This window comes from Drosophila mojavensis, unplaced genomic scaffold (assembly GCF_018153725.1).
Source record: "Drosophila mojavensis isolate 15081-1352.22 unplaced genomic scaffold, ASM1815372v1 contig_36, whole genome shotgun sequence".
Lineage (NCBI taxonomy): Eukaryota > Metazoa > Arthropoda > Insecta > Diptera > Drosophilidae > Drosophila > Drosophila mojavensis.
The window spans coordinates 911,386-938,926 of record NW_025318858.1 but is presented as its reverse complement, the minus strand read 5'-3'; the positions used below and the strand labels follow the sequence as shown (position 1 = coordinate 938,926).

Here is a 27,541-nt window from a genome sequence, read left to right as displayed (position 1 = left end):
TGCTAACATATTTCAATTGCAGCGATAAGGATTCCGAGTCACACTGCGAGTCACTCACACACAAACAGACACACACATATGCCAAAGTGTAGTTTCGCTTCAGATAAATTGCAAATCGTTTATACGAGTCGCCTTATCAATAAATGAATCTCGTAAGCGCGATTCCGCTGAATGAACGAGATTTTACAGTGTAAACTTGAATGTGACTCGTGTGTGCGGGGTTTTTTCGTGCTTCTTCTTGTTTCTCTGAACATTTCAATGATTTGTGAAATTAACAAAAATTTGATATACAAAAGAAGTTGAGCGCATCAATGGAGTGCTTTATTCAAACGAACCACTAAGACCTACTTTGAGCTGAACTAGTGAATAGACGAATCTAAAGCATTTTCACTAGTTCCATCATATTCACAATGCATAACTGCTAAATCTTTCGAGTTGAGCGAGTGAGTAAATACACATACATATGTAAATATAAACATTTCCACTTGTTCCATCATATTCGGCTAGAATTTGGCCAGATTCTCCCCTGTGTTTACTCCGTTGCCTTGTCTAAATATAGCATCAATCATTACGTTATTTCGCGTTACGTTATGCTCTCGCAAAGATGCTGTCGACAGGCGCGATGCGTGGGATTGGTATGCGCTCCATTGTTTATTTCAATGGGCCATTCCTTGAGCAATGCGTGAGTCAGTTCGTGTGGGGGAGCGTCGGCCACTTGGCAGCCAACAGCTGTGTGTGTGTGTGTGCGTATGCGTGTGTGTGCGTGTGTGTGGGGGGTGCTTCTTCCATGCATTTAATTGCTTGATGAATGCTCCAACTTCAACTCTAATTAAGTCAGCGAGACTAGAAGATCAAGGGAGAGGAGGAGGAGGGGCTAAGAGGGGGCCTGTCGACTGTTTTGTTGCCGTAGGTCAAGACATTTCACACTCGGTTAAGCGTCTGACTCCGTGTGACACTTGAATGCATTGCTGTGAGAAAATGATTTAGAAAACTTAACTGTAAATAGAGTGGAATTTCTATTACTCAGTCATGTATTCACTGAACGCAAAAACTTGCGGTAAATTTTGATTTCAAATCAATTTTAAATAGCCCACATCCGTTTTGCACCGAAATGCAGCTAGTGGAAACAATGCGAGTGATTAATGGGAATATTAAGGTGGCAACGCCTTGAAATCCCAGGAAATATGACAAATAGTGGATCAAATAGAAAGGGTGGCAGCGCCTGCAGGCGCTTAAATGCCAAAATATGGAATAAATAAGATAAACATATGGTCACCCCTTTAAGAGGAATGTAGCCCTAATATGCGAATTAATAAATAAACAGCAAAATTAATTGTGAATACCTTTATTTGCATTCAATTCACAGTTGAACGTAGCCGGAACTGGAAGAGAGCAGAAGACAGCGGCTTCCAATGGGTCTTCAATTGAGCAAGCGAACAGCAGACGTTGACAGCAGCAGCAGCAGCAGCAGCAGAAGCAAAATTCATAGAAAATCCATTAGCGAAGCGAATTCGGAGCAGCACGAAGAATTGGAAGAAATTGTCGAAGCTGGCGGCACGAATACAACAACAACAACAGCAACAACAGCAACAACGGCAGCAGCAGCAGCAGCAGCCGCCGACGAGGCGTTAGCTGAGGTGCGACAAATTATAATTAAAATACAATTGGCTAAAATGGAGAATGGCAATCAGCAGGAGGAGGCGCTCGTGGTAGTCGGAGGGGGAGAGGGAGAGCGCGAGCAATTGCCGTTGGCAGAGGGCGCCGCTGCGTCTGCTGCGGACGACGCAGCCAATGCAAATGAGCAGCGAATGGGCGCAGGTGCGAGTCGAACTGCGGGCAGTTCTTCAACGGAAGCACCGAAAAAACCAAACGAAAGACAAATTGTGAATAATAACAATTTAGCGGGAAGCGCTGCGTCGGTGTCGGCCTCTACGTCAGCGTCGGCGTCGGCGTCGGCGGTGAGAATGTTACAATTGCACGATGATGACGTCGTCGTCAACGACGTCGTCGGCGAAGAAGGCGAATTGGAAGTGGCATTATCGTCGCTGCTACGTCGCAGCAGCGGCGAAGGCGTCGAGTATTGTGAGGTGCTCCAGCCGCAGCCAGTTAGCGAAATGCTGTCGAGCGGACAACAACGTGCGCAAGGTGAGCTCCAGAGCGAATTCATTCACAAATATACAGTTATTTATTTTCGTCTTTATTTCTCTCGCTCTCTTTCTTCAGCAGCAGCTAGCACTAGCAGTAGCAGCAGCGGCGGGGGCAACAGCTGCTGTCGCAGTCGCAGCAGCAAAGGCTTCTCAGCGAATTCAGCTGCTGCAGCAGCCGCAGCCGCAGCCACATCGAAGCAGCGACGCTGTTGCAAGTGCAAATGTCGTGATGCGTTGCGTGGAATACGCGGCATACTGGAGTCCAGCTCGAGCAGCGCTCAGGCCAGCAAGGATAAAAAGGAAGCAGCCGCAGCGCCTAGGAATAAAACGCGCAGCAGCGCCGACAGACGTTCAACGCCGCCGACGCTAAGCAGCAGCAGTGGCAGCGCAGCAGCCGCAGCAGCAGCGGCATCGCAATTGCAGCGAATTCAGCGCAACTCGGTGGCCATTGCGGAGCCAAGCCAATTGGCAATTTGGGCAGCGCCTCCGAATGGCATTGGCGACGTCATCATTCGCATCAGCTCGCAGCCGATGCCGCAGTTCGTCGTGGAGCCCGCTGCGCCCAGCCAAAATAATCGCAACACGCTGCCCATGGTCGCCGCCATGGGTCACAATATACGTCTGGTTACCGCAGAGGGAGCAACGCCTGCTGCTGGGACGGCAGCTCTGCTGCCCCTCGCCATCGAACAGACCTGCCCGCCAACGGTGAATGCGTACGGTGCCGGTGTAACGGTGCATTCGCAGATAGACTTCATGCACTGTCTGGTCCCGGATCTGGAGCGGATCATCAACAGCAGCTTCTACTGGGGCAAGATGGACCGCTACGAGGCGGAGCGCCTGCTCGAGGGCAAGCCGGAGGGCACGTTCCTGTTGCGTGACTCTGCGCAGGAGGAGTTCCTATTCTCCGTTACATTCCGCAAGTACGGACGTTCGCTGCATGCGCGCATCGAGCAAAGTGGCCACAAATTTAGGTGAGTCGATGCATATATAAACAGACATAAATATACGTGAATGTGTATGTACATATGTAGATACACACATACATACATACATACATACATATATGTACATACAGACATATTTACATGTAGCTAACAGTGAAATGCCGTATATTGGAAAGTGAGAGCTCGTGCCCCTTCCATGTTAGAGTTGAGAGTTGTGCTGTCGTGTGTTATCGATAATACACAATTAATCATCAAGCACATTAATGAGTTCCAAGTAGCTCCAAAAAGGTGTCTAGCGATGACTTGTCTTATTGTGCCGTGCAAATTCACATGAACCAGATCCGACGACATTTAACGCGCAGCACTAAAAGTACATATTTATTCATGCTAAATTAATTGCTATAAAAAGAGATTCCAGCTAAATGGGGTTTCAGGCTAAAAACGGTTAAAACGTCAAATAGCATTTCCAGCTAAATTGCTCAAGCACAGCATCATTCATTTAAATTTAAATTGTAATTTAAATTTAATTAAATTCATGCTGAACTTTCAACTAATTTTGTAATTTCTGTTGTCGTTGCAGCTTCGATTGCCATGATCCTTGCGTGTTTGCTGATCTAACGGTGACCGGCCTGCTGGAGCACTACAAGGACCCGTCGTGCGTCATGTTCTTTGAGCCCTGCCTGACCATGCCGCTGCACCGCCGCCAGACGTTCTCGCTGCAGGAGCTGGCGCGTGCCACCATCGTCTCGAATACCACCTACGACGGCATCAACCAGCTGGAGCTGCCCGGGCGTCTCAAGAGCTATCTCAAGGAGTACCACTACAAGCAGAAGCTGCGCGTCAAGCCCTGCGACGCGCACACGCCGGCGCCGTACTACGCCAACATATAGTCCACGGCAGCGCTGGCGGTGGCGCCACCTGTTGTCGAGTTGCCGCCGGCGGGCTTCTCCTACTACGAGGACGTCGACAGCAGCGGCAGCGACGGCGACGACGACGAGGCGGTCAACATACGGGTCTCCTATGTGCAGCATGCCGAGGTGCTGGCGCAGCTGCAACAGCCGCAACAGCAGCAGCAGCAGCGGCAGTTGATGCGTCTGCCAAATCGCCTGTTCCACGCGCTCGCTCGTCTCTCGGCCAGTTTGAACTGTTATCAGCCCAGCAAGCGCAGCGCCTGATGCACACGAGCGATGAGCGAGATGAGAGAAAGCAAAGCCAAACACAGAATTCGAGACAATCCCAGTGCATCGCCAACTCCATAGGAAAAGCAAAGAAAACAAAACTAAAATATGCAGAATCAAAATATGATATAAATAGTTAATGCAAATAGCCTTTGTAAACTAAACATAAGTATTAACTAAACAAACTGAATGATCCTCTCCTATATATACATAGAATAGGCATGTCTGGTATTATATATATATCTATCTACACATACGTATATATCCCATATATTGGCGTGCCCGATCCACAACTCGCTGCGCATTTGTTTCCCAAATAAGAAGTATTTTAGTAATGCGAATGCATTTGTTAAAGTATTTTATATGATTTTTGTATATTTTGAACACTTTTTGTATATATATGTATTTTACGAATATATAGCCCCTCCCCTCCCTCACTTAGGCGTATCTAGATATTACAACTCTCATTAGCCAAATTGCAAACAAAAAAAAGAAAACAAAGCAAATGTTTAATTTATGTATACATCAAATAATAGTATTTTATTTATTTATTCTAATTGTAAATTGTGGCTGCGCTTCAACTATATATGTATACATATATATATATTCTAAAGCTCCCCCTTCCCCAATTGTAAATACATAAATATACAGTTATATCTAAATCAATAAGCATTAGTTTATATTTAAATACTCCTACTAGGTGGTTGCTGTTAATCGTAAACAAACAATTTAAATATTATCTATATTATATATTATGTGTAAATTATGCCATTGTTTCATAACAAATAGTTACATATCGCAATGTTGTACATGAGAATGCTGTGTATGAGAACAAATAAAAAACGGACAACTATTTGCAACAAGTAACCTAAATGTATACTTATTTATTTCATTTCATTATTGAGTGTATTCATAAAATATTCCATTTCGAAATTGTTTTGTTTTTCTATCGCGCATAATTAAATATTTTCAAAGCGCGCGCCAAACTTATTGTTTACGTTGCTCACCAACACTGCACATGGCCAGTGACAATTGCTGATCGACCGACCGATGCAATTGCTTGCTATTCACACAAAATGTTAACATTTGATACGGTCACACTGTATACTATTATGTTTATACCTAATTAAATTATTGCCATTTTTACGCTCACTAAAAATTAAAACTGTATGCATTTACATTTAACAAATATGGTGAAGTGTAAAATACTCATTAATTCTACTTACAATAATTTATTATTCCATTGATTCAAATATTTTAAAATCCGCGCCACTCTCATTACAGCAGCCAACATTGCAAATGGCCAGCATTTTTGTCAATCGACCCGCCGCCACAATTCTTTGGCATTCACACAGAATGTCAACGTTATTTACGGTCACATTCCACTCATAGCATCTTGTTTTGTTTAAGTAAATTTAGTTTTTCATCTTTTTACACGCACAAATAACAAGAACGCTATATGATGTTGACATTAACACGCTGCGCCCTGTTGGTGCTCACACTAAACGTGTGCGGTAAGCTGTTTCGTCTAGCTAATTGGGCTATATAGCCTACTTAGCTAATTGTCCAATGTTGGGTGTGGTCTGCCAGCATTAACTAATTGAAATTTGCTTTTTGTATTACTCACTTGTTTAGGGAGCTTGGCCATACGCTGCTACCAGTGCTCATCGGACCAGGATCGCAAGGGGTACGACAGCTGCGGCGCCTACAAAGCGTTCAATCGCACCGAGCACATTGCCATTGAGTGCAACAGCGACGAGTCCCACATGCCAGGCTCCTTCTGCATGAAGGTGATACAGCAGGGACCCAGAGGCTTCATCTGTGAGTATATGCAGATCAATTGTTGCTCCCATTTGTTATATCTGCTTTGTGTTCCACTAGGGGATGGCCGCTGGCGTCAAGTAATACGTCGTTGTGCCTCGGTATCGGACACAGGTGTCACAGGCGTCTGCAATTGGGGCGTCTACGAGAACGGCGTCTACTGGGAGGAGTGCTATTGCTCCAGCGACAGCTGCAACGGCGCCAGCCTCGTAACCATGCACAAGTCTCTGCAGCTATTGCTGGGCTTTGCCCTGATGGCAGCTGCTGGAGCATTTATGCGCAGCTAGGAAGCTAGTCCCGCTGCCTCCACGAAGTGCCTTCTTTAGCTACTTGGAAGCTCCCATCACTCTTAGTTTAAGCGAATTGTATACACTCTGCTACACATTCCGTCCACATTTTGTATTTAACTTTAAGCCACCAAGTTGTACACCGAATCTCGAGAAATGAAGAGAGAAATCTCATATTTGACAAAGAGAAATGTATGTAAGGTTTATATATTTATATATTTTGTATTTATTTATCAGTCAGATTTAGAGTGCCGAAACTAAATGTATATACAGTTATTTAACTTCTGTAGTTGACGTCTCTGCGGTGTTTCCCCCAGAGACTAATGTCTTGAGTCCGCCCTCTGCCCAGCCGTTGTTGGGGTTCCTGGAAACTGCTGAGTAGACGATGGTGGAGCCATCCTCAAAGTGCTTCATGGCCAGGTAGGAGACTCCGTGCTCTAGCCAAACATGCATTTCGTCCGACTGCTGGTTGCCCTTATCCGATTTGCACTGTGTGTTGTACTGGAATAAGACAGGGCAAAAGTTATCTCTCTCTCTCTCTCTCTCTCTCTCTCTCTCTCTCTCTCTGTCTGCCTCTCTTTCTCTACTCTACTCTTCTCACCCATTTCTCGTATAGTCCCAGGGGCTGATGGACCTGGGTCCAGCGCAGCACCTGCAAATAGAAAGCGAGAAACTTGCGCACATGACGCTTGGTGACGCTCGAGCTGCTTCTATTGAATTTGGACAGATCCTCAAGGGTTTGAAAGCAAATCTCGCGATCCTTCGGCCGCGCCAAATCCTCGCCAATGCAATTAGCCACACGCATCAGACACTCGAAATTTTCGTCAAGTACTCGACCCTGAGCAGGATCAGACTTGCGGCCCATGCTGCTGTTTAGTTACGCCGTAAACATCTAGATTTCGATTTCAGGCTGAAAAATGTGATGGGAACAACTCACAGTTTGTGACTGAGTCTGATGGGAGTTATCGAAATAAGTCGAGTCTGTGACAAAAGTAGCTAAGATCCCCGATGAGTATTGGGTATTGGATAATCCTTGTGCTCTCCTAGTCGAGCAGTCCCTAGTAGACCACATCAAATACATTTTATATTCGTTTTATTGTTATCAACATTTATTTATGCAATTTTTGTTTTTGTTTTGTTTCTCTTTTGATTTTTTTTATCTTTTAATATGTTTACGTTTAATTAAACATTAACTTAACTGTTAATTAATTGTATAATTTGTTGTAAGTTTCTTTATATACGTAATGCCCAACTATTTCTGAAAAATTGCGCGACTGTTAACAGTTTTTGTTTTTTTTCTTTTTAATTTTTTTTTTATATATATATTTTGTTTTGTTAAAAATTGTACGCTAAAATTCAAGTATTATTTATTAATTTTTTATTTTCTGCCTTTTTTTTTTTTACCAATTAGACTAAAATCGACTCTGTTTGCTAACCTTACGTTTCATATATTGGATATACATATAGCTTGACGATGCGTTAAGTAAATTAATTTTGACTAGATTATAATACTTAAGGTCGAATCGAATTGCAACAAAGTTTTCCGTGTGGGTGCGTGAAAATAAGGAATTTTCTTTTACGTTTTCTTTTTCTAAGGTGCATGAGGAAGAGAGTGAGAGAGAAATAAGGACAAGATCAGGCTAAGCCCTGGGGCATAGCTCTATGAGCTTTACCATCTGACATTCTACAATTTAACTGGCCCCCAACTACCCCTACTATCCCTTCCCCTCGGCCAGTGACTCCACCAAGTTCCTTGACAATCCGAACGAAGTGAAAAAAATTTGCTCAATTTGAATTCTTTTTCGTAACTTTTCTCTATTTTGTTGATGAATGATCGAAGAGATGTTTGAAAACCCAGAATAAATGGACGTATGTGTAAGAAGCTAAAACCGAAAGCCAATCAAATTAGGGAATTCAGAAGTACAAAAGTTCAATGTAAGGCAAAGTCGTTTTTTTGGGCGTGGCATGGGTAGTATATTATAAGATAGTCTAAAGCATTTTTATAATTGAATAGAAAACTTGAATGAAAATTTTAAAAATTAAATGTAAATTAAAAATTTAAAAATTTTATTAAAAATAAATATTTTTTAACTATTATAAAAAAAAAAACATTATTATTACTATTTTTTAAATTAAGAAATAAATAATTTTTCTTAGTTTCAAATTATAAATTAAATTATATTACATGAACAAATTATTTGAATAATCAATAATATTAATAAATATTCAACTTAAATTTTCCCTAAATATTTTTAAAATCAAAATGAGCTTATTAATAAATTATAATGAGAAAAATTCTTGCGCGAGCGGCGCATCGTTGGGTTGCGCTTTCTTTTCGCTCTCTCTCTTTTTCTGGTTACTTTCGTGCCACGCCCAAACAACGGCTGACGCCTACGCCCGGTTGAGGGACAGAGCTAGAGACACATACACACACAAACATTATTTAAGACTAGTTTTAAACATTAAGCGTTTACTGTTGTTGTTGTTTTTGTTGTTGCTGTTGTTGTTGTTGTTGTTGTAAATGAAATCACAAATTGAAGCAGAAAGCAGAATAGCCATCTCCAATTGGACTCAGATTGGACTCCAATTGGCTGTCACTTCAAACCACGATGGGCGTGCGAGCATCCAGAGTTTTGCTATCCGTCAGCGTGGAGGACAATGAGCAGGAGGTGTTGTTGTTGTTGAGGCTAGAGTCCTGTTGCTCCTCCTGCTCCGCATTGTTGTTGTCGCCCGGCGGCGCATGCAGCTGCACTTGCTCCGTTATGGTCAACGGCTCATCCCCAATCTCCGACTGTGGCGACTCGAGGCATGGCGGCGGAGGCGTATGCATCGCATACAAGCAGCTGCTCGACGTGGTCGAAATGGTTGAGCTGCTCTCCACGCTGGGCAGCTCCAGCTCCAGCTCCGGCTCCAGCTCTGGCCCCGACTGCAGCTGCGTCATCAGCGTCTCCTCCTCGCTGCTGGTCAACTCGTTCAGCTCGGCGACAGTGCGATGTATGCGTACATGCTGCACTTCATCATCGTCGAATTTGCTGTTCAGCTCGTAGTACAGCTGCAAGCTGTCCTCCACAATGGGCGCAAAGATGCGATGGAATTGACGCAGCAAATCCGAATCGTTGCCCTGCTCCAGTCCCAGCTCATCCTGCTCCCATTCCCGCCGCTGCTGCTGCTGCTGCTGCTGCTGCTGCTGCTGCTGCTCGTCTGCTTGTTGGTAGAAACTAAAATCAATTGCATTATCCACGACCTCCCTTCCATGCTTATCAACAACATTTATTGAGCAATCTTTAACACTTCGTTGACCGCGTCAGACTTTGCCCTTCGGCGATTTGCACTTTAGAGGTGTCGCATTGCCGGTCAAACTGCAAGGAAATTGGGATTGTTAGGATTAAACATATATGGATATGTTATATAAAGTAATATTTATTAAGTTCGTTAAAGAATTTTTAAAAAACTTTTATTTTTACTATTTAAATTAATGATAGTGTCCTACCCTTCATCCTTGCCGGTCTGTGTTTGCGCCGTGGAAACCGTGCTCTTGCTGTAGGGCGCCTGGAATGAGGTTGACGTGATGGTAAAGTAGCCGCCAGGCTTTGGCTTCAGATGTCGGTTGTTCATCTGCATGTGCACAGTCTTCATGAACTCGATTTGATGCGCCAGCTTCTGGATTTGTTCCTGCACGGGAGATGAGCTTGAGGTTAAGGAAAGTCTTACACGCTTGCAATGGGTGTCATACTTTGAGTTCCTCGTTCTCCTGGTACAGATCGGGCGACTCTTCGGGCACCAGGCCCACGCCATTGAGCGAGAACGAGGCTGTGATGCTGCGCACCTTGGCCTTCTGATCCCACTTATCGCCCTGGCCCTTCAGGACGCGCGCGATCTTCGGACCAAAGACAAGGGCAATGGTCGTCGTGGTGGATAATTGGGTGCGCACAAAGCCCAGCATGTATTTGTAGTCGGGTCCAGCATTTGGAAAGAGCATTACACTGCAAGGATGAAGAAAGAGAGCGGTGGATATCAGAGAAGATTTGGAGCACCTTTAAGGCAGCCATATATGGAATTATATGAATTAGGACAGTGCTTATATATATATATTATTATGTATTTTTCACTCTTAGTCAATCAGCCTCAAAAGCTTGCCTTTATCAGTCAGTTAATCACTCAATCAATCAAGGTATAAGCCCATTGGTTATGCTGTTAGTTTCTGCAGTCAGTTAGTCAATTCGTCAATCAGATCTGTCAATCATCAGCCAGTCAGCTTGTCAATCATAAATAGTTGGTCCATCTGTTGGTCCTGTTGGTCATCAAGCACATGTCTGTCCCTTAATAGTCAGTTCCTTAGATGACAGTTAATCAGCCAGCAAACCTATCCATCAGTCAGTCAATCAATCAAACAGTGAGTTAATCAATCAATTAAGTAAACAGTCAGTTAGTTGTTAGTCAATCATCGTATTCCCAGTCAATAACTAAGTCTGTCAGTCAATCAATCAAATCGTTGATCACTCTTTCAGTCACTCAATCCCTTACTCCCTTTGTATAAGCATGCTGAAGTGGCCTTTTAATTCACTTGTATCAATCCTCACTTTTTTTCAACTCAACCTAACCTAATCCAATTTGAATTCCCGACAGACTCGGAAAACTTTATGCAAAAGGAACTTGACCTACGACTAAACCTTAAACTTAAAGTACAGAGGGCAACAAGTTGAGCCTTGCATGGGAAAAGGGAGAGGGGGGAAGGGAAGTTGAACAACACAACAACAAATTGCATTAATTATCAAAACACTTGAAAGGATTTCCATTTGGCAGGCAGAAGGCAAGAGTCGGACAAGAGCTTGGCAATGAAATCCGTGGAATGTCTGTGTAAACAAACGGACGGACGGAGGGACGGAGGGACAGGGCGAGACGAGAGGCAAGCAGCAGGCAGACAGACGGAGGGACAGAGGGATAGAGGGACTGACAGATGGATAGACAGCTGCGGAGGCTGACAGCATGTCCTTGCAGGGCGACAAAAAGGATTACAACGGAAATGCGCGAGCGCACAAAGCCAGGGAATTTAATTAAAATTGTGGGCGTGGCAGAGGCAGTGGGCAGATAAAATGCCAGGACATGCGTAGGAATTAGGAAAAAATAGATAAAAACAGAAATGGTGTGAGAAGCTCTTAAGAAAGAAAAACAATTTAAATAGAGGACTTCAACAGGTGCGACAGGTGCGACAGATGCTGGCAGGACTTACTGAAAAGCCACCATAGCAATATTCACAATGGCTATATTGTAGATGGCATAGGAGATCAGGCGAGCCTCGTTGTAGAGGCTCTCCGCATTGCGCACGTTGTAGCAGACGCGGATGCCCCAGGCGAGGAAGAGGACCTCTCCTATGGCCAGACTGTGATCCCACCAATTGTACGAGCACTGCTTGAACTTCAGGTGATTCTGATCGTAGATCTGTGAAGGTATGAGAACTGTTATAACTGCGAATTGATTCAACTCTTCTCTCCGTCACTTACCACCTCAGCGTAGGGCGTGGCGGAAATTGTCCAGGTGCCCAGATAGATGAGCATTACGAGCAAGATGGGCACCATCCACTGCAGCAGCTGCTGGTCATTGAGCTTTATCTTATGCGCCGACTTGACGCGATATGTCAAGGAGACACTGCGAGGCAAGAGAGTTGTACAAAGAGAACGAGAGAGAGAGAGGGGGAGGGGGGTGGATCGTGGGTAGAGTTGACTTACCGCCAGGTCTTCATGAGCAGTGAGGTGTAGGTGATGCAGAAACCCATATGACGCGTCCATTTCGTGGCAATGCACCAGGTGGTATCCAGGTAGGGAAATATGGCGACCATCTATAAAGAGGGTAAAGATATTTGATTAGGCTTAAATATATATATCCTTAGAAGTTGATATAGAGACTAAGGGTATTTAGTTAAGAAAGATCCAAACTCTGAAGTGATTACGACCAAAAGTTGTTAATTTTCTTTATTATAAGAAATTTCTTTATTAAAAGAAGATTTCCCAAGCGAAAAGAAATCGAGCTGAATACAAATGCAATTTCAACAGAAAGAAGAAGAAAGTCCTTGCTAGGCTGAGTTTGTAGGTTAATTTGCTGCGGATCTCTTCGATGGCACTCGTCGTTCGTCATCATCTTTGGCATAGTTGTGATCCATTGGTTTGTCCTTGTCATCCGCGCCCTTGGCCTCGTTGACGGCTGTCTTGGTCTGGGGAGTCATGCACTGATTGCAGTCCTCCATGCCGGGCGTATACTCTTCGATCTGGATGGTTGTCTCGAAGAAGTTGTAGCGCTTGTGAATCAATGTGGTGGCCTTCTCGAGAATGACTTGTGGATCGGCGTCCTTGCTGATGGCCAAGTGGGCGGAGAGGGCAATCTTGTTGATGCTCAGCGCCCAGATGCGTAGGTTGTGGACATGCTCCACCCCTTCGATGCTGAGGAATGTGCGCTGCACCTCGCCGTAGTCCATGTAGTCGGGTGTCGCCTCCATGAGCACCATCAGCACGTCCTTCAAGATGCGAAAGGTAACGAGCAGGACGATCACCGAGAAGATGAACGTGCAAATGGAGTCCACAAATGCCCAGGTGGGCTTAAAGAATATAATCAATGCGGCCAGGAAGACGCCAAAGCTTTGAATCATATCGCCGATGACATGAATGTAGGCGGCTCTCACGTTGATGTTCTCCTTGTCGACCCGGGTGCATTGGGCCGAAACGGAAAGTGGCAGCAGCTGCTGCTGCTCCTTGAGAACGGGACTAACAATATTCGCCCTGGAACCGGTCGGAACGGTGGACGTCTCGGACGGCTTCAGGCGCAGCCTCGGCTCTCTGTGCGAATGGGCTTGCGCCGTGCCGTGGGAGTGGCCATGCGAGTGGCCATGGCCCAGCTGGATGGCCATGATGATGTTGAAGGCGATCGCCAGTGCGGAGGTGATTAGCATGATCTTGGCGTCCACATCATGCTTGTTCGTGACCAGGCGCTCTATGGCCATGTAGACCAGCACGCCCGTGATGACCCAGATGAAGTAGACCGAGAGCATGGCGCCGATCACCTCCGCGCGGTACCAGCCAAAGTTCATGCGCTGTGTGGAGGGGCGGGCGCTCAGGTATAGGGCGAACAGGGATATGAGAAAGCCGGCTAGGTCCGTTAGCAGATGTGCTGCGTCCGTGGCTATGGCCAGGCTGCGAGAGAGTATGCCGCCAATGATCTCACAGATCATGAAGGTGAGACAGAGCGCGCTAGCTATGATCAGCTTGCGCCTGGCGATCTTATCGACGCCCTCGTCGTGCCTTTCGTAATGGCAATGATCCCGGTAGGTCGTCGTTATGTGCGAGTGCCGGCCGATTATGGTCAGAGTGCGCATCGACTCGGAATGCTTCATATGACCGGACTGGGCCGTCTCATCCCTATCCTTTTCCACTTCGTTCTCCTTATTCTTATCGTTGTCTTTGCCCCTGCCCTGCGATTTGTGATCTTTGTCTTTCAGCAGCTGTGGCGGGATTATAATCACTTCATTGGGCAACGGCTGCATTGCGACTTGTTGTACGTGGTCCTGCTGTGGAGGACTTTTGGGATCTGCCGGGAAAAAGTAGCGCAATATGTTGCTAGCCAAGGAATTGCTAGTAGATGGAATATCCCCTTCGACAGCCGAACCGTCTTCAACAGGCGAAGCTCTTGGCTGTTCGGTGAAGTTGGAACTACCGGGATGAGAGGCTCCACTGCAGGTCATAGCTGGCACCAGATGGCGTAAGCTGGAACTCGACTGATTCTGGGCAATAGAGTCCTTATTGGCTGGGCTGACCAAGGCGCTATCAGTTGGCACAGCAGTAAGTATGTTAATGTTGGGTTCACAAGGCATTGGTGTAGACCTCTCCAGTGGAATGACCGGATCGTGAGCAGTCTCTGTAATCACTTGATTTGTTGTTGGCTTCTCTCTGCCAAACCTGGACAGATTTGGCGGCTGCTCCACGCTGACTGGCTCTGACGTACTAGGCAAAGCAGTTTCTTGACTTACTGGGCTGCTGTCGATTGGCGTTGGCCTAGATCGGCCGTAGATCGGAAAATTATATATCAAATTAATAATCGGCTCCTCCAGTTGCCTAGTCGCTGAAGTGATGGCCTTTACAGTTCGTGTTAAAGTGTTGGATGGCTCGATCTCGGTAGCTATAGCCGTTGACTGTTGCTCATTCACTTCGATTAGTTGATTAGTTGCGGCTAAACTTGCGGCTGCTGTATCTAGATCGGGCTCCCTAGACATGATTGTATTGATGCTTTGGCCTGCTCTTGCACCCGCAGTTTGGTCTGTAATTATATTTTGGTTTCCTTGTTCAGCTGTCATTGGATATTTAGGCCCCTCAACTCGATCAGCTCTCATTAAAGATTTCATCTCTTCATCCTGGGATGAAGCTCTTTCAGTTGGCGAATCTTCTGAGTTGATTGAACTGCTGGACAGTCGCTCAGCAGTTTCTTCAGACTGATTCAAGAAATCGGGCATTGTAGAGCCATTTTCAAACAGAGGCTCTTGATAAGTGACTACGTAGGAGCCATCTGTTTCAATAAGTTCTTCGGTTTCACCTTCTTCTTCCAGGTCATAGAAATCTTCCTCGGCCTGTACTATTGAGCTGCTGCTTGGTACTGGAGTAGATCCTATATCTATCACTACGTTGCTCGGCATTGGAGATGATCCTGCATCTATTACTCCAAAGCTTGGTACTGGAGTAAATCCAGCATCTATTAGCCCAGTGCTTGGTATTGGAGTAGACCCTTCATATATTAGTCCAGTGCTCGGTATTGGTGTAGCCTCTTCATCTATCATTCCAGTGCTCGGTACTGGACTAGTTCCGGTATCTATTATTCCAATACTCGGCGCCGGAGTAGTTCCGGTATCTATTATTCCAGTACTCGGTACCGGTGTAGTCCCGGTATCTAATATTCCAGTGCTCGGTACTGGACTAAACTGTGTGCCAATTACACCCGGGGTGGACTGAACTTCTGTTGCCTCCATTGCCTCATCCACAAACTGATTGGGGGCAGTGATGTTGATAGACTCGGTAAGCTTTTCATTGGGCTTTGGTCGATTTCTTTTAAACGATGTTAGATTTGCAAAAAAGCCGCTGGTTGCCTTCTGTGTGGGGTGCTTCTCCTGACTCTGCGCTTCTGCAGTCGATTTCTCGACTGCCGACGATTCTGCTCTACCTCGACCAAACAATGGCAAATTTCTGAAGAGCTTTGTCTTCTTGCCCTCAGGCAACGCTTTCGTTGTTGATGGCTCCTCATCGCTGGGCTCTACGTTGAGGCTTCGTCGAAATGAACCCGTTAGTATATTGATGGCCCCTGTCGAGTGGTTGCTTGGCTCCAATACGTTCTCTGGCCGGGCGGCGACATGTGCCTCTTTGGCTGGAGTTGCTATGGCAGCAATGGCTGCTTCGGCTTGATCCCTGATTTGAAAGTATGACTTGGGCCTGGAGGCAGCTTCAATGCGTTCCAATTTTGATTCTTCGTCCGGTGTTGTGGGCTCCAGTCGCTCGGGCTTAACCTTAAACTGCAAATAGTTTGGCATTGTCGTCTGCTTGCCAGCCTCGGGTTTCTTTAATGGGTCCGATCTGGGCTGTTGCTCTGCGGGCAGAGGCTCAGTCGAAGTGCCTGATGGCATGGCTGTTTGCTTCAGTCTCTCGCCCGAGGGTTCTGCTTTCTTTGGCTTGTGTTCTGGAGTGCTCTTCTTGCTGACGGCGGTATTTTCCGCTTGAATTCCCACATCTGTCACAGTCTTGAGCCATTTCCTTTGTGTTTCTGGCGACGCAGTCTTCTTGAGTTTCTCAATTAGATTGCCAATGTGGCGGGGCTCCGCCGGTTGCCTGCTTGGCGTTTGCTTCTGTTTGGGGTCGATATCGGGCACCTGAACCATCTCTCTTAAGGCTGCCTGCATGGCTTCCTCGTCCTCCTGCTCCTCCACCTCCTGCTGCTCCTCGCCAACGTCACTAGCCTCGTTATCGCTATCGTTGACATGGGATGCGCCTTTGCGCTCGTTCAGAGCTCGTTCCTGGTCGCTCATGTTGCAGTAATGTTTTATTGTTGCTTTAGTTTGTTTTACACACTTACAAAACCCAGACTCTGATTAAAAAATCAGTTACGTTTTTATTTAGTAAATGAGACGCTTGAATGCCCCCCAGCTCCCCCAGTTCCCCCAGCTGCCATAACAACGAGCATCCGCATGTCCACGCAACCTTTTAACCCATTTGTTGTGCTCGTGTTACTCGCAGGCTTTTGCCATTGTTCTCTTGTCTTTTATGCGTCCGACGGGAGTTCCATTGTCGTTTGGCTAATGTTGACAGCATCATTGTAAACAATACTGGAATGTATTTGTACGTGGCTAATGCTAGTATACTCTGCACGCCATGTGAGTACTGCTGTCAAATGGAGCAAGAAATGTTGGGCAAATCTGTCGAGTCATCAAAGTTCATATATACACGAAGTTGAGTATGAACCAGTTGAAATATTGCTGATATTTAGCAACTGCTAATCATTTGTTAACAGTGCTTGGTTAACCAATGATTAGCTGTTATTCACACTTGCTCTTTGTTTAACCATTCAAGATGATATTTCACTTACATTTACATTAAATAAGGGGTAGTACATAAGAAAGACTGTTATCAATTATGTTAACTAACATTGCGTGAGACTGTGTATGCCTAGTTAACATTACCATAAAAATGTAAATAACAGCCTGAACTTGCATTTCAAATCTTATGTTAGCTAGACTGTTGCACTTCAAGTAGCTCTGTAAACTAGCTGTTAAAGGTTAAACTAAAATTCCAAATGTTAAGGCATCTCTGTATATACATATATCGTGCCTTATTAAAGAAGTCTGTCTCTGCTCTAATCAACTATAAAATTCATTAGCATGCAAGTTCACATTCCTTTAGTTAATATTTAACAGCGTGGCTTTAACAGTAAAGCCACATCAGACTAACACTTTTAGAGCCTCTCGAACTAAATAATTAATCGTGGGCAAAGTTTTCATTAACTCTTGCACAGTTACAAACGGCATAGCGTAAGCTGGAATGCCGTCGACAGAGGCGAGTGCCTAAAAGCCGCATTTAAAAAGCCATAAAACGGAGTCGTATGTTGCCTCAGCCGCAGGTGCTGCGAGTGGTGAGTGGTGAGTGCGGCTTTACAACATGTGGGTCAATTGTAAATGGGACCAAAATGAGACCCTTTGTCACATTAGCAGCCTAGCCTGCCTTTGTCCTGCCATCCATTCGTAATGCTCTTTGTGTGTAGCTCGACTTTTAATGGGTTAAGTAGCCAGCAGAGTGTAACGCACTCTCTCCCTCTTCCTCTCCCTCTCCCTCTGCCCACCTCTCTCTCTCTCCTGGTCACATGTTTCATAGCTACTCACCTCCAAATACATAATGGCACAGCCAATGAGCGTGATCATCAGGAAGATGGGGCTGGCCACCTTGAAGACTTTGACCCGCCTATGCTTGAAGAGATAGCAGAGCAGCACAAGGGTTCCACAGGCGCAGCCAATCGAAATGGTCAGCAGAGATATTCTGTGGAATAAAAGGAGTTCCAGATTATATATGTGTGTAGAGTCGAATAGAATTGGATATAGGAAATAGATCAAAGATATGTTATAAATAAAATAGGATATTAGCTATATAGATGGATCACTTTCACTATTCTATGTTCGTTTCCTGTCATGTCTTCTCATCTCCTATCCCAGAGGTTCAACTCACCTGAAAGGCCAGTGATAGTTGGCCAGGCAAGGCTCGGGTCCGGTGCAGGTGTCACAGCCGGGGGCGCAGGGCAAACACTTGAATACGTCCGTATAGTAATTGCTTATATTGTCCTGATGCTCCTGCCAGGCAATCTCCATGATGGTGCCATTGAAGCCATCCGGATGCCGCAGCGAATAGTAGCCCCGCTTGCAGAGGCACTGATACGAGCCGCGCGACCAGCTGCTGCTGCTGCCGCTAATCATGCCCGGCAACAGCTTGGCCCCGCTTATTGTCGTTGACTCCGAGCTGGGCTGGCGATAGTCGCACTGCAATAAGATTGTTAATTAAGGCATAGTCTGTATGTGTGTGTGTGTGGAGGGGGGAGCAGCGCTGCTTACCACCATGGAGGCGCGATGGCATTTGTGCGAGCTGTGAAATGCTTGCAAGTCTCGGATGGACTCCACGTCGTAGCTGGCAGCAACTGTTGCTGCTGTGGCGCGGCGCACTGTCGACTGCCGCAGCAAGTGGGGCGGAGTGCTGCTGCTGCTGCTGCTGAAGCGATACGGCAGTGCATCGCACTGATTGACACGCAACGAGCTCACATCAATGTCCACGCTGATGAAGCCGCGCAGGCCGTGCCGCCCACTCGGTGGTATTGCAATGCTGTAGGAGACGAGCCAGCGGCTCAGTGAGCAGGAGAAGTACGGATAGGTCCACCAGCCCTTGTAGTAGTTGTTCGGCGGACTGGGCGCAAACTTTGGTGACCGCAATGTGGGCGTGCTGCTCTCATCATCAAACCTGGTAAGAGAAGGGGGAGATAAGTGATTGACTTGCGGAATACCCTGTCTTTCGTTTGAGTAAATAAATATAGTTGAGAATACGCCCATTCCTACTGTTAGTACTTTATTGTATAGCTCTTTAAATATTAGGAGAAAAAAAAGAACTATTGATTTGTATCGAGAGACTGGAGTAAGAAATTAATCAGACTCATCTGAAAGTGAAATGGACAGATCTCTATTATTTTTCTGATATACCTCAATAGTTATGGAGATTAAAAATATCTGGAATAGTCTGATAGGCATGAGGTATATGTAGACGTAATGTGTAATATAACCCTTCAGTTCAGTCTGCGTGCATAATTAGGAAAAAGTCATCAATTTGCTCTCATTGTGCGCTCTCCACTTACCAGGGGTAACTGTGTGCGGGCTTTTTACCAATTTGCAGGCCCTCCTCCTCGTAGCGCTGCGTGTCGGTTAGTTTGTCGTGGCCGCCCTTTACCCACCAGACGTACGATTGGACTGCGCCGTTGGTTAGGTTCAAAGCTAAAATGCGTGCTCCGTTTATGTATTCATCAGTGAGCAGGCCCTTGGCCAGCGCATCCGAGAGTCCTGAAACAAAAAAGGGAGATGCTTACATACATATATTTTGGTATGGAAATTTGTATGTGCATAGGCTGCAAGCGCCGGGGGAATGTAGGTCAGCGCACAAGCGAAATGTGGAAATTAATTTAAAGTCTACTGCGGAAATGAGGAAATTAAATGCGAAAACAGCGAAACGAAAACAGTCGAATAAACAGACAAAAAGCAGACAAATTCATTAATATTTCATTTACGGCACTTAATTGGTTATTGCAGCACAGAAACCTTTGCATTTTAATTGCTATCGCATTGTTTTAATTCTTATTTTGATTTCAAATTTCATTTGAGCAATTTTCTGCATACTCAACCAGGCTCAATTCGCTTGCGTTGCATTTCGTTGCTGTAACGGCTCCTGTAAATACACAAAGCGGAATTCGCTTTCGCTGCGTTTGCGTTTGCGTTTTTCGCTGATATTTTGTAATGCACACAGCTGATAAATATGCGTATGTATGTATGTGTTCGGTCCGCTATCGCTTCAATTGTCTTTTTCGCCGAGCCACGACGTGAATGACACTGAATAGTTCAGTTTGCGATAACCGCAAATGGCGAATTTAACGTGCCTTGCGACGACGACGAATCTTGAAGGTGTCATTCTTTTGAGCGTTGCTTTTTGCTTGGTAGCGGATCGCGAATAGTGTGCAAATTGTGTGAAAGGAAAGAGAAAGTGAGGAAACGTGGTATTGAACAGATAAAAATCAGAGATGTATTCTCATTAATACTCATATACATATGTAACTACTGATGTATTGTTCGCTTAGTTTTTAATTGCGTTTGGTATTTAGCGTATCGCGATTCGCCTTTGATTTTGCTTTAATGTCGTTATTCGCCGTGTCGCGACTGGAATGATTACGACGTTTGCTTAGCAGCGAATTGAACCGACAGCGAGGCAATGGTTGCCATTCCATTTAGAGTTTGTTTTGCTTCATCGCAGAGCTCAAGTAAAGCGAAATGTGTAAAAGGGAAATTACAAGGCTCCACTGCGCGAGGAAGGAAATAAAACAACGTCACGAAGAGATGAAGATTAATAATTCACTTAACGCGCCTAATTGCTGCTCATTGCAGCACATAAATATTTGCATTTGATTGCATTTACATATTTTCCTTATTGCCTGCGATTGAGCTGTTAATTTTTCGCGAACTCATTCTACAATGATTCCTTATGGCGTCGGCTGTTAATTCGCTTTCGCTTTCGCTTTCACATGCGTACTTCGCCGTGCGTGGACTGAAATGACACCTCCTACTGTTGCTGAATGGCGAATTAGCTGGCCTCGCTACAAAATGAATAATTGCAGGTGTCATTCCTCTGAATGTTCTTTGTTGCATTTTATTGAATTGCAAATGCTATGAGCAATTGTAATTTTTTTAAAGATTCATTGACACTTTTGTATTTAAGGTAAGTTACAGTATTTCTTTTAATGTTTAATCAGCATATGTGTTAAGCTGCCCACGACCATGAATGTAAATTCAGCTTATTAAGCCTCATTATATTTGTTTGCACTTTTTCATACTTTGTAATAAATAATTGCCATTCCGAGTAAGCTGGAATTGATAATACCACGAAATTGTTGTGAATAAGCAGAAGCATCGTTATAGCACAATTATGAGCGCAACCCAATGCCAGTGTGACCGTTTGCAGTTCGAAAAATATATGTAGCTGCGCTGCTTAATTGTGCAAATTAAAAATTTGCCGTTACATTTCATTCCAGGCCAGCTGTCATTGCGATGTTGACCTTGAAATAGTTTTATTATATGGAAAAAGGCCCCATTAAGGGGCAAAAGAAATTGCAAGTATGTTTTTTTTAGCCTTGGTAGGGAAAAAATGGTCGACCACAATGATTAATATGCGCGAGGCGCACATAGACCCAGGCCCCAACCTACAACAACTGCTCCGGAAAGGCAGCCAGAGCGAGAGAGAGGGAAGGTGAATGCTGTCAAAAGTTAATATTTTTGCTCCCACACTTGCCTGGGCAGCCGCATTTCTGTTTGACTTGTTCCAAGGAACAAAGGCAACAAAGGCATGAAATGTTTACAAAGTAAACTTATTTAAATTCGATTAGCGCAACTTCCGTGCTATTTTTTCTGTGTGAACGTTTCTGAACTATACTTTAACCTAGAGAGGTATTCTAACTATATTGCGGAATATGAGCGTGTTCTAGATATAATATCTATACTAGTGTTGCTACAAGGTTGACCATATATTGATCTATTTAAACATCCTCATACAAGATGAAATTTTTGCACTAGGTGGATATACTAGATACATATACTAGATACCTCAAATTTACATTTAAGATTACGTTTCAGTTCAGAAAATGATCACTGCGGAACTTCTATTATAAACTTCTGTAATCTCAGTTCCTTTATAGTCTATTGAAAGGTCTTTAGTTTACGACGAAATAAGACCACGGATTATACATATTTGCTTTTTTTTCGCTTATATTATTATATTATATATATTATATATTATTATATTATTATGTATAGTGTCTTCGTAGGGGCGCAGGCGGCAGGCAACGTGTTGCCAGTAAATGTGGCAAGTTTTTGTGACGGGTGTTAAAATGAAATGCACACGACATAGTGAGAAGGCGGAAACGAGAGAGAGAGAGAGAGAGAGAGAGAGAAGAAAAGGGCTGCCTTATGTTGTCACAAAGTGTGGCAAGTTCAAGTACGGACAGGTTGGATGTTCTGGCGGCTCAACCTGATGGCAAACAGCATTAGCTGACGCCTGTCAAGCAGCTTAGATACTCACCTAACACATACGCAAATACACACACGTACACGGGGCTTATGTGTGTGTGTGTGTGTGTGTGTGTTATAGCCGTGTTTGTCATTCATCATCTGCGTGCGATTTCTTGCACTCGGCTCGCATCATCAATCTTTGAGAGCGACCCAACTTCACAATTTATGACCAGGCAGGGTAAGTGTGTGTGCGTGCGTGTGTGTGTTGCAAGTGCTTTGTGTGTAGGTGTCAGAAATAAACATGCGCAACTTGCAACAATTGTAAGCAATTTGTTTTTTCGCCTGCCTGCCTGCCAAAAGTTTTCTTCGTCTCTATGTAAAATTGCCAATTATTCAACTCGTCTGCTGCTGTCTCTTTCTCTCCCTAACTTTGCCAGCAGGTGTATGTGACAATGTGTGTGTGTATTGTTTTTATGGCTGCTGCTCTCTGGCTGAGTAATTAAATTTTAGCAGCGCTTCGCCTCGGCTTCAGCCCAATAAACCATTTAGCATCGAGACTCGCTGGAATTTCGACTCGAGTTGTTGACATCATCCGTTGATTACGAGACAAGGTTGAATTTCCCAACTTGTAGTTGATGGAGTTGGAAAACTATGGTTTATAATTGTTTAATCACATTCCTCAAACTCTTTGCGGCTTCATGTGTGCCAATAAGTGAGATGTGCAACCGAGCCACTTGATTGCGGCAACAGGTGATTAGGCAATTAGGATTCGTGCTTGAGCCCGACTTAACTAGCTACATATAACAATTACTTTGAAGTGTGCCAGAGCTTAAGAGCTCAGTTTGGGCTCAATTGATAATTGGGAAAGAGAAATTTGATTGACAATAATCTGTTGATTATGGCGTGTAAGGCAGAGAGAGACAGAGAGAGAGAGAGAGAGAGAGAGAGATGGATGTTTGTTTGCTAATTATGTCATTAGGGAAACGATAGCTTACTGCGCCTTTAGTTGTTTTCATATGATCCTTAAGACGGAATTCGGCTTTAAGACTTACACAAGGTCTCTTCTCTCACTCTTTAAGAATTAGTGTGGGACTTTAAAGGTGACTATAAGGGTCAGCATAACGTTGTACCTAAGGCTCTTTTGAAACTCACTTTAAGCTCAACATGTTCAGTTTTCAAGTTTTCTTAGTTGAATATAATAAGTGGAACGTAATACTACCATATAAATCCTTACAGACCAAAGGTACTATTTTTATATAGCTATAGAATAGTTTGAGAAGCTGTCATGGTTTGATATGGACTTTAAAAATGATTTAAACTATACTAAATATTATTTCCTTTTATATTGAATGCATTCATTAAATTATTTTTATGCGTGCGTATACTTGATATAAATGCAATGCATTTCATTAAACATTTTTGTGAGACCAGCAGCGATGCGGAAAACATTTAATCCTTTCATAAAGCGTTCCCCATTAAGGCTTTTATTTTTTTATTCTATTTACTTGAGCGAATACTTGGTAAAATTGAAATAAATTGCAAATAAATACTTTGATATATTGAATTTATTTTTCCATTTATTCATAATTTAATTACACATATAAATCTTTCTATTGCCGAGAAAAAATGTGTTGCTCAAAAAAAGGAAATTTTTCTGTTGAAAAAGCTGTGCATATATTTATACAGGAAATCACATGGAACTATTTGAGTGGTCACATAAAAAATTGATGCCTGTTTGCCTTGTGAAAAACCGAATGTAACCAGGCGTATGAGCGATATTTACATATACGGAGTGAGGGAAGTAGATTGGCATTGTGCAAGTCTGTCCGTCTGTCCGTCTGTCTGATGATGCAATTTCAAATCTGAGCTGATGCTGTCTGTCCCTTCATCTGCGTTGTCTATCGTGTAAAAGAGCTGCAAAATCTGGTGCCAAATCAGAGCCCGAATAAACGGCGAGTGGGACAGAATACAACTTGAAATTAAAAAAAAAAAGAGAACGAGAAGGCGAAGGAGACGGAAATACTATGTCGAGGGAGCTGTCGGCCAGCTGCATGCATGTGTTTGACAAAGGACATGAGCGAAGCAGAGACAAAGGCAAAGGCAAAGGCAAAGGGAAAGGGAAAGCCAAAGGCAAGGGCAACCGAATGCTGGCAGGACGTTTGATGCGCCACAAGTGCGTTGTTGTTAACCCCAAGGCAGACGACGCCAGCAACGATGCCAGCGTCCGGATCCCCAGTCAAGCAGCCTTGACGACAGACAACCAGAGCTGATATACATACGTATGTATGTGTATGTATATGTGCGTATATACGCGTATGCGTTGTCAAGGACAACAGACGCACAATGAACTCATCGCACACTGACTCTGATATTAACACAGGAGCAGCAGCAGCAGCAGCAGCAACAGCAGCAACAACAACAGCAGCAACAACAACAGCAACAACTGCTTGTTGAGTGAGTGTTGGCGGCACACCAGTTGCCTTTTGTGTCCTGGACAAGCGCTTGATTTGTGCCACGCCTCCGCTGCTCATCGTGGCCCAGCCTCCTAACCGAGCCACTCCATATCAGCACTGAAAAGGTGCGACGTGTCAGCAAAAATCGCATAAAGTGAAAGCAAATTTGTTGTCGTTTGTCCCATTGTTGTTGTTGTTGTTGTTGTACTTATGCCAGCAGGAGAGCAACAGGATGAGATTATAAGTATGTGCTATACACGCACACACACAAACACACACACACACGCATGCAAATGGTGTATAGAATTTTTGGCAGTTGCCGCCACTCAAACAGCAGCAGCAGCAGCAGCAGCAGCAGCTACAGCAACTCCCCTTGGAAATTTTTGATGTCTCGCATAAATTATTCGAGGGAAAAAGCTTCTTGTAAATCGAATAAATTTAAGAGAATTTTTTGCAGCTGTGAAGAGAGACGGTGGCAGTGGCAGAGGCTGGGGCAAGCTGTGTCTGCCACTCGAAAGGATATCAATTGCCTGGCTGGTCTTAAATGCTTTGATTGAGAAGCGCACAGAGAGGCGATGCCTTGAAATTTATAAAAGTTTGTTTGCTTTAGTAAATATTTGAACTTTTTTATTGAAGTATTTGCAATCTAATATTGAGAGTTTGAAGAAGAAGAAGAAGTCTTTGACAAATTTATAAAAGATTTATGCAAGTTTTATTTTGACATCGTAGTTGATTATTCTTGAACTATGGATTGATAGATTATGTTAGAGTTTGGATGACTCAAGTTATGTGGATGGATTACTGTTAGTTTCTCTAGCTGATAGATATTTGATATACATATTTTGTTTGAATACTATGGTCCAATAATATTCTTCCGTTAAAGTTAGCAGTTGAATATAGAATTTGAGAGACATTTGCTTATGGTTTGCCACCTCGAATTAGTCTAGTTACTGTTATTAGTCACTTAATTGACCAAATCGATGCCCCACTTAAGTCAAAGTCCGGAATAAGTTTTTGGTTAATTGCGTAAGCCGTAAATAAATCAATAATTGATGTGACAAAGGAAGCAATTCAAGTAGAGAGAGAGAGAGAGAGAGAGAGAGAGAGATTTATACACATGTATATCTGAGGTAGCTGTGGATTATATCGCATCCCATTGTGTATACATAATTGAGTACTCACCGCCATGCCGTATGATGCCCACTTCCTGCAGAATCGATGCCGCCAAATCCGCCTTTTGTCTGCTGCTCTCGAAGCGCTCCGAGTTGAGGGGCACTTGGAGCGGTCGGTAGAGCTGCGAGATGCAGAGCGTGCCCAGATTCTCCGTGGCGATGTCGTGTATTGTCACCAGCGACTGCTCAATGGCCGACTGCGAAGAGGAAGCAGAGTTAGAGGGGGGCAGCTCAATAAATCTCTATTCATTAGGTATATTTATAAATGAGCCCAACTCCCACTCCCACTCCCGCTCCCACTTCCACGCCCACTTTCACGGCTCAGAACGACCCAAAAGGCAGACAGCTTTAGCTTGTTTGCTTGGTCAACGCATTAAAAATACATTTTTTGGCTAAATACATTCATGGCCCAAACAGACAGCTAACCGGCGTCGGCTGCCCTTGGCTTTTATCGTTAGAGTGGAAAATTGAGTTATTTGCCTCACTTTGTTCTAATCTGCGAGCGCGCGAAACTTGCCAACAGAACCGGCTGACTTTGGTCCACCCGAAATTGATAAAGTGACCCAAAATATACAATGGGTGTATGTATGTATGCGTGTGTGTGTGTGTGTGTGTGTGTGTGTGTGTGTGACCTGACAGTTTATTGCTTTGTTTTGTTTAACTTTTGTTTTGTTCTCCTCAGCCTGATGACGACCTCCTTGAAGTGCTTAAACAAAGAACATTTTAATTGAACTGCGAACTGGGACCAAAAACTTTTTCTAATTTTATTTCATAGGGACAATCAAGTTTATTTTTTACTAATTTCTTTTACTATTGAAAAACTAATTTCTATTGAGAATTGAAATTCCCATTTTAGAGTATTACATTTAAGTGAATAATAAATTTAGCTTGATGCAATTGATAATGCAGTCACTCCCCATCGATCATGTAGTACCCATTCACTCTATTCTTGCAATTTAATTTTTTGTTTTTTTTTTAGTCAAGGAATCTGTAAGTAGTTACCTTCACCACCAAGACATAGGAAGCTATAGCTCTTTCCTGGATCTATACATAAATCTGCTAAGCCTATAAGCCTGACTTTTCGGTCTAAAAGCTCTAGGATCAAGAATTCCTATTGTATTTTTCTGATTCCTGCTGAGCTTTGGCCAATTTCCGAGCCTGCTCATAGCTGTCTACGTCTCTGGCTACGTTGGCCATGTCTATGTGTATGGCTTAGTGGCATTCGAATTCAATGAATTTTTCTCTTTGACTCGAATTGGGTCAAGCTGCCAGCGGCCTCCGCTTAACAGCCTGGGCTTCATATCTTAATCTTCTCAAAGCCAGAGTCAAGGCAAAAATTGCTGAATCAAAGATAAATTCATACTAAAACTTGTTTTATATAATTTTGTATGCTAAATATTCAATTTGAATTATTCAGAAAATCTTTTATGGAATTCTAACAACTATAATTTCTCGAATTTGTTGCTTTTAGGAACTGCTCCGTTATCATATCTTCATGCAGCAGCATCTGACAAGCTTCAGTAGCTTGAGATACCAATTAATCAGATTAACTGCTCTGCTTCTTCCACTTGAGTGGGCTCAGGTGCAGCTATTTGCACCTGCATTTAGTGTTGCCTTACAGCGGGTTGCTGTTGCCTGTTGCTGTTGCTTGTTGCTTGTTGCTGTTGCTGTCGTTTGCTCAAGTGTTGTGGCTGTAGGCTGTCTCATTATAACTATTGCACT

The 27,541-nt window shown here is 44.0% G+C and overlaps 6 protein-coding genes across 6 annotated transcripts; 2 read left to right on the top strand and 4 right to left on the bottom strand.

Moving 5' to 3' along the window:
* The first annotated feature begins 1,673 nt into the window (after positions 1 to 1,673).
* Positions 1,674 to 4,266, top strand: LOC6575633. Its single transcript, XM_044009060.1, has 4 exons — positions 1,674 to 2,145; positions 2,629 to 3,118; positions 3,672 to 3,930; positions 3,982 to 4,266. Exons 1-4 carry the CDS (start codon positions 1,674 to 1,676, stop codon positions 4,264 to 4,266), a joined length of 1,506 nt encoding a protein of 501 aa, XP_043864995.1.
* A 1,358-nt stretch (positions 4,267 to 5,624) lies between these two features.
* LOC6575632 lies at positions 5,625 to 6,591 on the top strand. Its single transcript, XM_002001605.4, has 3 exons — positions 5,625 to 5,783; positions 5,905 to 6,090; positions 6,151 to 6,591. Exons 1-3 carry the CDS (start codon positions 5,729 to 5,731, stop codon positions 6,375 to 6,377), a joined length of 468 nt encoding a protein of 155 aa, XP_002001641.2. The 5' UTR covers positions 5,625 to 5,728; the 3' UTR covers positions 6,378 to 6,591.
* On the bottom strand, positions 6,575 to 7,350 carry LOC6575631. Its single transcript, XM_002001604.4, has 2 exons — positions 6,979 to 7,350; positions 6,575 to 6,878 (listed from the first exon to the last, which is right to left on the bottom strand). The coding sequence occupies exons 1-2, from the start codon at positions 7,240 to 7,242 to the stop codon at positions 6,651 to 6,653; spliced, it is 492 nt and encodes a 163-aa protein (XP_002001640.1). The 5' UTR covers positions 7,243 to 7,350; the 3' UTR covers positions 6,575 to 6,650.
* Positions 7,351 to 8,976: 1,626 nt separating this feature from the next.
* LOC6575630 (probable G-protein coupled receptor CG31760) lies at positions 8,977 to 12,213 on the bottom strand. The gene is made up of 7 exons (XM_044009058.1): positions 12,104 to 12,213; positions 11,879 to 12,023; positions 11,608 to 11,816; positions 10,111 to 10,411; positions 9,868 to 10,049; positions 9,688 to 9,736; positions 8,977 to 9,498 (listed from the first exon to the last, which is right to left on the bottom strand). The coding sequence occupies exons 1-7, from the start codon at positions 12,211 to 12,213 to the stop codon at positions 8,977 to 8,979; spliced, it is 1,518 nt and encodes a 505-aa protein (XP_043864993.1).
* A 107-nt stretch (positions 12,214 to 12,320) lies between these two features.
* On the bottom strand, positions 12,321 to 16,520 carry LOC26527444 (flocculation protein FLO11). Its single transcript, XM_015164746.3, has one exon. It carries the CDS (start codon positions 16,426 to 16,428, stop codon positions 12,466 to 12,468), a length of 3,963 nt encoding a protein of 1,320 aa, XP_015020232.1. The 5' UTR covers positions 16,429 to 16,520; the 3' UTR covers positions 12,321 to 12,465.
* A 106-nt stretch (positions 16,521 to 16,626) lies between these two features.
* LOC122757289 (probable G-protein coupled receptor CG31760) lies at positions 16,627 to 27,016 on the bottom strand. The gene is made up of 7 exons (XM_044009057.1): positions 26,996 to 27,016; positions 25,830 to 26,016; positions 19,284 to 19,485; positions 18,496 to 18,895; positions 18,116 to 18,423; positions 17,776 to 17,929; positions 16,627 to 16,695 (listed from the first exon to the last, which is right to left on the bottom strand). Exons 1-7 carry the CDS (start codon positions 27,014 to 27,016, stop codon positions 16,627 to 16,629), a joined length of 1,341 nt encoding a protein of 446 aa, XP_043864992.1.
* Positions 27,017 to 27,541: the final 525 nt, after the last annotated feature.

What these genes read in the sequence shown, in the direction of transcription:
- LOC6575633 (XM_044009060.1), top strand. Translation starts at nt 1,674, where the DNA reads ATGGAGAATGGCAATCAGCAGGAGGAGGCGCTCGTGGTAGTCGGAGGG. An exon ending in CGGACAACAACGTGCGCAAG is followed by an intron (nt 2,146 to 2,628) that starts GTGAGCTCCAGA and finishes CAATTTGGGCAG; the next exon opens with CGCCTCCGAATGGCATTGGC. An exon ending in ACTACAAGCAGAAGCTGCGC is followed by an intron (nt 3,931 to 3,981) that starts GTCAAGCCCTGC and finishes GCCAACATATAG; the next exon opens with TCCACGGCAGCGCTGGCGGT.
- LOC122757289 (XM_044009057.1), bottom strand. Translation starts at nt 27,016, where the DNA reads ATGGCCAACGTAGCCAGAGAC. An exon ending in GGGCATCATACGGCATGGCG is followed by an intron (nt 19,486 to 25,829) that starts GTGAGTACTCAA and finishes TTTTTGTTTCAG; the next exon opens with GACTCTCGGATGCGCTGGCC. An exon ending in GTGCCATTATGTATTTGGAG is followed by an intron (nt 16,696 to 17,775) that starts GTGAGTAGCTAT and finishes TGTCAACATTAG; the next exon opens with CCAAACGACAATGGAACTCC.
- LOC6575630 (XM_044009058.1), bottom strand. Translation starts at nt 12,213, where the DNA reads ATGGTCGCCATATTTCCCTACCTGGATACCACCTGGTGCATTGCCACG. An exon ending in CAGACCGGCAAGGATGAAGG is followed by an intron (nt 9,737 to 9,867) that starts GTAGGACACTAT and finishes ATTTCCTTGCAG; the next exon opens with TTTGACCGGCAATGCGACAC. An exon ending in GCAAATCGCCGAAGGGCAAA is followed by an intron (nt 9,499 to 9,687) that starts GTCTGACGCGGT and finishes GGACTGGAGCAG; the next exon opens with GGCAACGATTCGGATTTGCT.
- LOC26527444 (XM_015164746.3), bottom strand. Translation starts at nt 16,428, where the DNA reads ATGAGCGACCAGGAACGAGCTCTGAACGAGCGCAAAGGCGCATCCCAT.
- LOC6575632 (XM_002001605.4), top strand. Translation starts at nt 5,729, where the DNA reads ATGATGTTGACATTAACACGCTGCGCCCTGTTGGTGCTCACACTAAAC. An exon ending in GCTCACACTAAACGTGTGCG is followed by an intron (nt 5,784 to 5,904) that starts GTAAGCTGTTTC and finishes TCACTTGTTTAG; the next exon opens with GGAGCTTGGCCATACGCTGC. An exon ending in GGGACCCAGAGGCTTCATCT is followed by an intron (nt 6,091 to 6,150) that starts GTGAGTATATGC and finishes GTGTTCCACTAG; the next exon opens with GGGATGGCCGCTGGCGTCAA.
- LOC6575631 (XM_002001604.4), bottom strand. Translation starts at nt 7,242, where the DNA reads ATGGGCCGCAAGTCTGATCCTGCTCAGGGTCGAGTACTTGACGAAAAT. An exon ending in TGGGACTATACGAGAAATGG is followed by an intron (nt 6,879 to 6,978) that starts GTGAGAAGAGTA and finishes GTCTTATTCCAG; the next exon opens with TACAACACACAGTGCAAATC.